A 10,709-nucleotide genomic window follows, 5' to 3' on the forward strand; every position below is an offset into this window, starting at 1 on the left:
TCAGAGTTTTTTTGTTGAAACTCACTTTATTTAAAAAAAAAAGTCATGAACAATAAATTACAATTATTTCCCCCCTTTTATAAATTCTTCATAAAATATATTTGACAATTTTAAAAGAAAATTTCAAAAGTTGCTTTCATTTTTGAAGTGCTGATGACTTATATTTTGACCATTCTGTCATGCTGGTGAATTATTTTGTAGCTGCTACAATAGTTTGATAAACATTTTACAAAAACAACAACAACAAAGAGGAAAAAACAGACCAGCAGAAAGAACTATTCAGTGTGCTATTATATCTGACATTGAACACTTACTTTATCATCATGATAAAGTATCCCTTAGCACCAAAAAATCTACAGGAACCCCATCTTTCTAAGTGACACCTAGTGCAAAGTAACATTCTAGGAACTAACTGTACAATCCCATATTTTAACTGGCCACAGCTGCCTATAAGCTTATTTGAAATATTTGGTCTTTTTTCAATTAAGACAAATTTCATAAAATACTATACACCATGGCAAGAGACTCTATGAAGAATATTGTTTATTGAGTACCTATTATGGGCAAGGCACTGTGCACATTTCTTGTTTTCATTTTCCTCTAGAAAATATCCAGGACTTTTCAAGTATAGTAATCATTTTTTATTTCTTACTCCTGGCTGGATAAAACCTGTGGCTATACGCTCTTTTTAAATTGTCATTTTATCAATTGATCTTTAGTGCTGAGCACACAGTAGGTACTTAATAAATACCTCCTGACTGAAAGAACAAATAAAGACAAAGAATTTACCATCATTTTGCTTGGGATCATAGGCTATGTTAGAATACAAAGACTTGAGAAAATTCCAGAAGAAACTTCCTGATCACCTCACACCCCTTACCACCAATGAAAGAAAGAATTCCACATCACAGGTATCTTTCAGAATAAATGGTAATTGTTAACTCTTTTAAATGAGGCAGGATCAAAAACTATGTACTTAAGAAACCAAACAGACATTCAAAGAGCAAATTAAGTACTGGCATACCATCCCCTGAATCATTAGGAATCTCTGCTATGTTGCTAGACATTATAATGATGCTTTTTACTTCCAGTAACTCAATCCCCTTGGCCAGATCTGTGTTAACACTAATTTGGTGATACAGAGGGTCAATTATGAGGTTCCAGTGTATTGTTGCACTTCAAATTTATCTTGATAGTAATGTTTAAAGTACATGATTTTACTTTCATTTTAAAAGGCGTTATTTCAATAAAACCTTTCAGTCCAAGTTTTAAACTTCCAGATCAAGTAATATTAATACAGCGTTCAGAAATTTTATGTACTCCAATTTCTTTGTGCTTTTTTACCTCTATTGTCCCCTGAACACATTTTAAGAAAAAATGATAGCGATATTCCAGAAGTTGTGGAAGTTCAAAAAAGCTGAGGAGACTATGCAAACTATCAATTATTTCAATATTCTAATTTTTTTTTCTTTTTCACTTTTGATCAAAGATTCTAGTGCTTTATAAGATTAGCCCAGATACAATGATCTTGACCTTAAAGGCTAATGTTGTTTTAGAAAAACCTTCTTTCCTTAGATTTTAACTATCTGCATTTACAGAAAAACAAACTGGAAACCACGTAGGGTTAAAATCAAACTGACTTCAAGAAAAATAATGGTCTACAGGTTTGACATAGACCATACCAAGTGATTGTAAAAAATCTGTAACTTTTCTACTTGATATAGTTGATGCCACACTATCCATTTGCCAAACTGTATAGGTGTCATATCCCACCTTAGAAAAAGGTTATGGACATTTAATACAACCATATCACTACCATTACTGTCAAATTAGACAAAACAGCGTTAGTGCCAAAATGAAAGAAATCCCAGTGATGAAACAAGACACCCTATTAGGGCAGGCAACGTGAGGGTAGAGCTCATTTGGTTTCTTCAACTTTATGCTGAGGCTTAGACCTAAGTCTTGAAATAAAAAATTAATATATCAAGTACTATAGTACATACACATAGCAAAGCTTTCAGAAACAGAAAAATCCTGTGTTCAGATTTATGTCAGAGAGCAGATACTCAAGTGCAGACATGTCCCAACGCAGTGGTTTTATTGGTGAATTGCCTGCTTGGCCACCTAAAAAAGGTATAACTGAATCACCACGAATGTCGTTGCTAACCTGCTGCCACGATTGCATGGCTAGCTCTACTCCTGCAGCGATAGGGCACTGGAGAGCTCAAACATACGTCAGCAGCTTTGGATCACTTGATTTCATTTATGTGTAATTAGATTGTTTTAGACTCTCCAAAATTATGCCTTTAAAAAAAGCTGTATAATATTACAAAAATAAAAAAAAACTTAGCATAATTTCATTAGAGGGGCGGGGTAGTAAGATGAGGGAAGGTTCTTTAATTTCTCATCACTGATTTCACCAGCAAATCTCAAAACCCAAACCTACATCAAATAATTTAAACAGAAGTGGCATTTTCTTCATATGGAATGCAAAATGCACACATTCACATACTTACATATACATAAATATATACATATATGTTTCCTTTACAAAGCTTCGAAGGTTGCATTACCAGCACGCAAACCTCTTCTTCCATGGAAATTCCTAATACTGACAAGGAATGTCTAAAATACATAGAGACATACTTCCAGCAAACTGGACTCTCCTTTCTTCTTGGCTCTTAGAGAATTTTTATGCCCAACTTCTACCAATGATTTAAAAAAAAACGTACACCCACATTGGTAATACACATTTAAAACGTACTAACAAAATGGCCAGCTTGGACTTAAGGAAAAAAATGAGGAAAAAGAAAATCCCACAATAAAATCTAAACCCTTAGAAGGTGGAGTTTAGCTTTTTATATCCTTTTTCAGCCACATTATGTTGCATCACTGTTAAAACAGAAGCAGCATATCATCCAAGATATTTGCAAATAATGTATGTGTCACGTTTCCCAGCTGCTATCTTTAAATGCAATTTGTACTAATCTGAGTTCTAGTTCAAAAGCATCTGGACGATCCTGAGGGTTTGCAGCCAGCATTTCCTTAATCAGTTGCTTCATTCGCCCATTCATAGACTTTTTCTTCACAGGAATGAGAAGTTCCATTTTGGGATTTTCCAGAAGCGCCTCCCCAACAGGCACAATCTCAGTTCCTTGTTTTACATAACTCCCCAGGAGTTCCTTCTTTGTCTCTGTGTCTATGAATGTGATCCTTTCCAGCATTGCCCAGATGATAATCCCCAGAGCAAAAATGTCAGCTTTTGCTGTGTAATGTCCCTCCCACACTTCAGGAGCCATGTAGAAATCTGTTCCACAGGCTGTGGAAAGGAAACACTTGTTTACACTGACAGGTTCTTCTGGGTTCTGCCCAGAGGCTGAACAAACTTTACTTAGGCCAAAATCAGCCACTTTTAACGTGGGTTCCAAGTCACTGGTATCCAACCTGCTTTGAGAAATCAAGATGTTATCAGGTTTAAGATCTCGGTGGATGATCTGATTTTTATGCAGGAAAGCTAGGGCACTGCTCAGCTGAAGCATGAAGCTGGTGTTAGTTTTACGATTGGGTTTTCTGGACAACAGATACTCATTCATATCTCCTCCGTCACAAAAATCCATCACAAACCACAAGTAATAGGCGCTTCTGGGATCAAAGGCAATTTCTCCTTTTAATGAAGTCTCTACAAGCTATAGGAAGGAACAAAATCAGATTACAATCATCTACATAGTTTATACAATTCAGCTACAGAAGAAAAGTAACTGGTGAATTTAGTCTCCAATTTTAAGTGGAAACCCTATGAATATTTTATTTGGTTAGTGCTTTCATATGTGTTTTATTTTAAACTTCAGTACTTCAAACTGTCACTTTGTCCCTAAAGAGTATACACCAAGTCTCCCAAGTTCAGAGACAAAAACTTATTTTAAAATAGCTTTATTTTGAAAAGTGTCCAAGTGGCTATATATTTTCTGCATGTCAATGGAGCTGAACTCTACCTACTTAGCTACCAGCTTTGTGAATAGATTGAAGTTTCAGCCGCTAGACTTGGGAGATTGCCAGCTGGGATATAAACATCAATCAGGAAATTCTATTAAATGAAACGGCCTGAAATATTCTTCTTGCTCATTGCACATACACTATCAACATAATCTGTGAAATTGAGAGAAAAATGATCATAGAACAACCAGTTATTACAGAAATAAAGTGTTCCTGTAGTCACAGATAAAAAAAGACTGACATTACTTCATACACTTCTACAGGCAGAATGCAAATATGTTGGCTATCTCTATCACTGGATGGCTTCTAAAAACCAATTTACAAAAATCATATTTGCATTTTGATATGAAAATTCAAATCTGAGTCTGTATATTTCTTTCATTCTAAAATACAGGCATATAGTGCTTTGAAAACATTTGTCCTATGGAGTCCTCTTCAGACTCATGGGTTTAATAGAAACTCAGCAGGAAAGCGAAGAGTTGTTGAAGAGTGAGTGAACTGTTAATTTTACATTAAAATCTACATGTACTTCCTCTTATCATTTTGGCGGGCAAAAGCAAGAACACCTCTCCATGCCCCCTCCCCGATAGCAAACAGCAGATGCAGATGTCTTTTTTGCATGCATTTTCTGTGTTGCGTGTGTTTGCCAGTGAGACAGAAAATGAAAGAATAGAAAGGTACAGATCACATAATTATTTACCAGGTGCACTGTTACTAAATATGCTGAGATTAAAGACCAGCACCATCACGCTTACTTCATTTCCTCTCTTTACTCTCAAAAGCAAACTTCCTAAATAGCTTTGAGCAATGCAGAGTCCTAGCAATCAAAAGAATGGTTTAGAGTAAGGCCAGGTAGCAAATATTTCAGGCTTGACAAGCCACATAGGGTCTCTCTGTTCCATAGTCTCCTTCCTTTTTTAAAAAAAATTCATTAAAAATGTAAACATTATTTTTAGCATCCAGGCCACACAAAAACTGGTAGAGGGCTATAGTTTGAGGGCCTCTGGTTGAGAGCTATAGCAATGTAGAGCTCAATCTGCTTATTTTCACGTGCAGAGGATGGTTAGCCATTGGTTCACTTGCCTAAGGTCCTTCAATAGTTTCCCTGTTCTCTTAGGATCTAGTATAAGCTCTTTAACAGGGGCTAAGGGATCTTGTGTGTTCTGACCCCTGCGGATCTTTCTAGCCTCATCTAAAACAACTCTCCCTGCACCCTCCCTATAATCTCACCATCTTCTTTCAATTCTTAGAACTCCTCATGCTTTTTGCTTTAAGACATTTGTACGTACAGTTCTTTCTTCCTGGGAAATTTCCTTACTTACCTAGCTAACTCCTCTTCACCCTACAAGTTTTAGTTGAAACAGTTTGTAATTCTTGAACGCCAGGATTATGGCACGTTCCTTATTATATGCTCCTATACCATCTTATACTTCCCACTCATGGCACTTATCACAAGTATGCAGACTGGCTACTAAGTTCCTATGCATGAGAGGGTGTCCTCTGTTAATTATTTGTTTTACATTTTCTTCTAGGTGAGATGTTTAGCTATCGGGAACTGATTTAATGATTCCCACTGAAAACAAGGACGATATATGGAAAAATATGAAGGAAAATAAAGACTTGTGTAGAGAATGGAGAAGACCAGGCATAGGGACTCTGTGGTCACACCACAGATTTGTTTGTCTTTACTAGATGTAAATTTAGAGAAGGCACTTGCTAAATGTGCCTGGTTAACTAAATTACTGTCTGGTTAACTAAAGAAATCCATAGAAAAGGCAATTTTAACAGAGCTACCTAGTACGGAGTACTTCCTACGTGCCAAGTATTGTATCTGCATCACCTCTAATTCTGACAACTTTCATGGAAGGTAGAAATTATTATTCCTATTTTACATAGGAAGATACAGGTGCTAGGAAAAATTGGGTTATTTATCCAAGGTCCTACACCTAGCAAAAAGTGCCACAAGTCAGGTCTATTAGGCTTCCAAAGAAAGAGATTACTAAACAAAACGGTGCTTTAGAGTAAAAAAAGAATCACTGAATTAAATCTGGAAGGACTTACATCTTCAAGCCTTGAAAGACCAGCTAATGCCGACTTACTATAAAGGTCGCTTGATCTGGGCGGAAGGATAACATCAGCACAAAGTCATATGTTTAATGGTCTTTCCAAAAAAGATTATGCAGCTTAGTCTCCAAAAGTTAATGCAAAGTTCAGCATGGTTCTACACACTTTTAAGAGGGAATGCTGTGGTAAGAATGTTTCCAATATTTTCTATCAGTGCAACTTACAAAATAAGCACTTTTAGAAAAATGATATATCGAATAGAAGCAATACTTGTGTTTTATATTCAGACTTAGAAAACTTCAGGGCATAGCATGTCAAACTGCAATATAAATTAAGTTTTCAAAACTAATATTTGTTCACCAGACAATGCAGCTTGCAAGTTCCTAACTACACAGGTTAATGTGTTTGTTTTCTTTGTTGTTCTAGGCCATAAGCTTTTGTTGTTTTACAAACTTTTGTACCCTGATGGTAAATTCTGAATTTAGACACTCATGGAAAGTTGCTTCCTTTTCCAAGAGTGACTGGACTTAGGAAATTTTGCTCTGGCCTTTAACTAGCTATGTCTTAAGTATCTTTATCTTCAGCAAGTATAGAGCTACTAGAGATTTTGATCTATGGCAGAAGCAACCATAAAAACAACAACACCCAACCTTTTGTTTTCCCATGCTTTCCGCAGGTCTATAAAAGAGTAAGTTGTAGGCAAAAGAGTAATTTGGAGGTTAAGAGAGCACAGGTTTTAGCTGTCAGTCCTAAGTTCAGCTTCCACTTCTGCTACTTGCTAGCTACGTGACTTTGGATAAATTCACTATCTATTCTAAGCCTCAGTTTCTTCATTTGTAATGATAATAATAGTACTTTCCTCATAGGATTGTTCGGAGCAACTACCTTTAAAGCATTCTGCACAGAGCATGGAACTAAGTAGGAACCCAAATGTTAGCTTTTAGCACTGTTAATAACATTCAAGTGCTAAGCCACATCATGAAAATTAAGTGGAACTGCATGGTTAAGAAACCATATAACTCTAAAACAGCAGAGGTTTATGTTCATTTCTTACAAAGAAATGCCCAATTACTTATGGGCGCTGCTATTACTTGTGGGGTGTTTCCTTTTCTTCTGCCTTCAGTTCCAAAAAAAACTGATTTCAATTAAGTGTATTAGACTCTAGTCTTGATCACTTTTCTAGCTCCTATGTTGCCCCATTCCTATGTAGATTGGCAAGTATCACCACCTAACAGATGGCTTATGTTATTTTTAGGTATTTGCATCACAGGTTTAAATAAAACCTTGTTTTAAAGCAAACATTTACCCAATTGTCCTAATTATATAAACATCTGCATTTAAAGTAGTTCATCTACCTCTTCTGGCTCACCAAAGGTATGTTCAAATCATTTATATTTCCCATTTAACCACACATACCTGTAAATAAAGGGAAGAATTAGAGCCGTGGGACATTTTTTGCACCAACCCATCTTTTTGTAGGATGCACTCCTCCAGGTGAATCACATTTGGATGTTGGCTCTTGATACTGCTTAGTGCCCAGAACTCACGCAGGGCTAGTTCAACATTCTCAGGTGCATGACATCGAATTTTCTTCACTGCCACCCGTGCAGAGGTCTTTCTGATGACTGCTTCATACACAACACCGTAACTACCTCGGCCTACCTCCCGTATTAGATCGTACTTTGGCTGGCTACTCACCATCTTCAAGGTCAAGGTTTCTGGAAAAATCAATAAAGTGCTTTGTTAAAATTAAGCATGCCTACTGGCTTGCATTTCTTCTTATGTATGATTTAGATATCATCGGTCTCACTGTTCGTAGTGCTTTTTGCTATACCTTGGGCAAATCTAAATATTTTAATAGGAACAAGAAAGCAGCTAACATTTATGTAGGACCTACCATGTATCAGGAACTGTTCCAAGCACTTTATAATATTAAATCCATTTAATCCTCATAACAAGGTTATGAAGTAGATCCTATTGTGGTCCCTTTATAAACGAGGAAACTAAAGTATGGAGAGTTTAAACAACATGCCCAAGGTCAAATAGTTAGTATCTGGGGGAGTTGGGACTGGAAACCAGGCCATCTGTCTCTGACATCCATAATTTTAACTGCTCCGCTATACTGCCTCTTACACAAACTGCTTTAAAATGTCACTGTTAAAAATAAACCAAAAAAATTCAGCATTTACTGATCACAAATAAAATTCCGACTTCTCTTTAAAGCTGACACACACACACAGAAGACGTCGTAAAACAGCAAAACGCCAAACCTTTCACGGTTGGAAATACAAACACCTGGCTTATGCTTAGGGACTGAGAGTGAACCAGGTCGCACATAGAACTGAAAAGGTGCAGTCGCTTTTATTCTTTAAAAGTAAACAGTCAAAATGCATGTGTTCCTGTTTTAATTTTGTTACTTCCTTCTTTCTTGCAAACACACGAAAATTAAGTTTGTGGAGAAAAGTGTTCCTTTGAGAATGAAGTCAGCTACTTCGAACGTGGTGACCTTCCTGTGGTGAACAACAGCTTTTTAGGTCTCGGTCATTTTTGCCAACAAAGCCTGTCCTACAAATCAAGGGGCTCTCTCTGTTTGGGGGAAGAGTTCAGAGGAGCACAAAGCTACTGACCCTTGAGCTTGAAAACCTGGCAACAGCTACTTTGAGTCCACAAGACTGATTTAATAAAGAAAACGAAAGCGTCTGAGATGGCGCCTCGGGCCTGCTTCCCCGGATTGGACAAGACCCTTCCATTCCCCCCTAGTGTATCTCCTAGTGTGTGGCTTCCTGGCCCAGAAGCCTCTGCCCACCTCCCCGGGGGACCTTCCCTGCTCTCCGTGTATTGCCCATTACTGTCCCTCTCTAAGTGCCTCGTGTCTGAAGCTGTGCCACGGCCCCCACACGACGGAGCACCTGCACCACGGGGAGGGAGGGTGTCTATGGCATCCTTGGGATCGGGGATCAAACCACAGCACGGGAACGCACCCCGTGCGAAGCTCCGTGACTGAGGCCGGCGTTTCCCGGGCCTTGCGGGGCGCTCAGGCCACACACCTGCTGGTGCCCGGGAAGGGCCAGTCCTGGGCAGAGGTGTTGCCCGACGCAGCGGCTCAGGGTCCCGCTCATTGGCCAAGTGTGAGGCCCTCCCCCTCCTCAGCTGCGACCAGGCGAAACCCGGAGGGGATCCTCCCGAGGCCCTTCACCCCCGGGGGCCAGGCCTGCGGCTGCCCCGATTCCTGGGGCTGGCGGCTGAAGCCCGGGGACTGGGGATGAGGCCATAGGCTTGAGAGCAGGCCGCAGCTGGGGTCGGTGGCCTGAGGGGTGCGGGCCGGAGGCCTGAGGAGCGCAGGGCCCTCCCCTGGATGACTCCGCTGACAGGTCTGTGACAGGCCCCCTAGTGACGGAGGCACATGCAGGGCCCTCGGCTCTGCAGCAGGGCCTCTCTGCCAGGCCGAAGGGCCGGATTTACCTCAGGGTAGCCGCCGCCGCTTCTCCCTCTCACGGGCTCTGCAGGCCGCCATTATCGGGCAGCTCGCGCCTCCACCGCCGCGGCCTCCAGTCAGAGGCCGGCGCGCGCCCCCGTGGTGCGCGGACACACCCCCTTACGCCTCGCGGCCCCGCCCCCTCCGGCTTTCCGTAGCGCGGGCCGGGTCGCTCGCTATTGGGTGCGCGCCTGGCGTTGTGGTGGCCGCCTGTCTGCTCCTCTGGCTTCCAGGAGCCGGGAGTCGCGGAAGGTGTGCGCGCTCCGGCGCGCACCACTCGTGTCCCTCCTCGCAGGGGTGGCCAGGCCCGGATTCAGAGTGGCCACCCCACTCCTGGGTCTTGGTCGTGGTCCCACCGCAGCGGGCGCGCACGGCCCGCGGCCTCGGGGTTTGTTTGCCGCAGCAGGTCCAGCCTGGGGGCTGCGCGCGTCCGGCGCGGCCGTCCCTGCCCTTCGCCCCCCGGCATACCTACCGAGCTGCAGGCGGGTGTGCAGGGGTCGCTGGGGTGGGACGCCTGGTGCATCTTCCTCGGCGCGGGCCTGGGGTGCGTGCGGGACGCAGAGCTCTTCGGCAGGCCTGCGAGGAGGTGCGGCCCGAGCTGGGAGGCCTGGCGTCCGCACCCCCGGGAGGGAAGCTGCACCTTTTGTTCGAGTTACTGAGCCATGTTTGCGGGCGTTGCAGTTGCCGAGGCGGCGGCGGCGCGGGGCTGAGTGCGATCATCTGGGAAGACGCCGTCCCCTGCTCCGCCGGCGCGGTGGTACCTCCCTTAAAGAAGCCGGCGCCTCATTGTTCCCAGGCCGCGGCCGCCCAGGGTCGGGGGCGCCCTTCCCCGCGCGGAGAGGAAGAGGCGGCGGCGCCCGCACCTGGCTGCCGCCCGCCGTGCACGTCCTGCCCGACGGCTCGCGTAGAGTCGGGATGTGGCCGGCGCGCGGCGGGAGGCGCCGGTCCTGGCCGATCGGTCCCGCATTGACAGCGAACGCGTTCTTCCGCGGCCCGCCCGTCAGCCCGAGTCATTAGGCCACCCGGCTGCCCTCAGATCCCAGCACGCGTTCCCCTGACAGCTAGCCGGGAACTGGCAGTTGCTTAGAGACCAAGACCAGTTGGTCATTCACTTAGTTAACCCAGATCAGCGAGCACCCGTCAGAAACGTCCATTCCTCGTTCACCGATTTGTTCTG

General features: G+C 42.7%; 1 protein-coding gene across 2 annotated transcripts; it reads right to left on the reverse strand.

Moving 5' to 3' along the window:
- Positions 1 to 10,237, reverse strand: PDIK1L (PDLIM1 interacting kinase 1 like). Of its 2 annotated transcripts, none has more exons than XM_081055762.1 (3): positions 10,005 to 10,237; positions 7,474 to 7,775; positions 1 to 3,686 (listed from the first exon to the last, which is right to left on the reverse strand). In XM_081055762.1, the coding sequence occupies exons 2-3, from the start codon at positions 7,756 to 7,758 to the stop codon at positions 2,946 to 2,948; spliced, it is 1,026 nt and encodes a 341-aa protein (XP_080911888.1). In that variant the 5' UTR covers positions 7,759 to 7,775; positions 10,005 to 10,237; the 3' UTR covers positions 1 to 2,945. The 2 variants fall into 2 exon arrangements, with proteins under 2 accessions (XP_080911888.1, XP_080911887.1); XM_081055761.1 differs by lacking the exon at positions 10,005 to 10,237 and adding an exon at positions 9,520 to 9,607.
- Positions 10,238 to 10,709: the final 472 nt, after the last annotated feature.

The sequence above is a fragment of the Rhinolophus hipposideros genome (assembly GCF_964194185.1).
Source record: "Rhinolophus hipposideros genome assembly, chromosome: 8".
In the NCBI taxonomy this organism is placed as follows: domain Eukaryota; kingdom Metazoa; phylum Chordata; class Mammalia; order Chiroptera; family Rhinolophidae; genus Rhinolophus; species Rhinolophus hipposideros.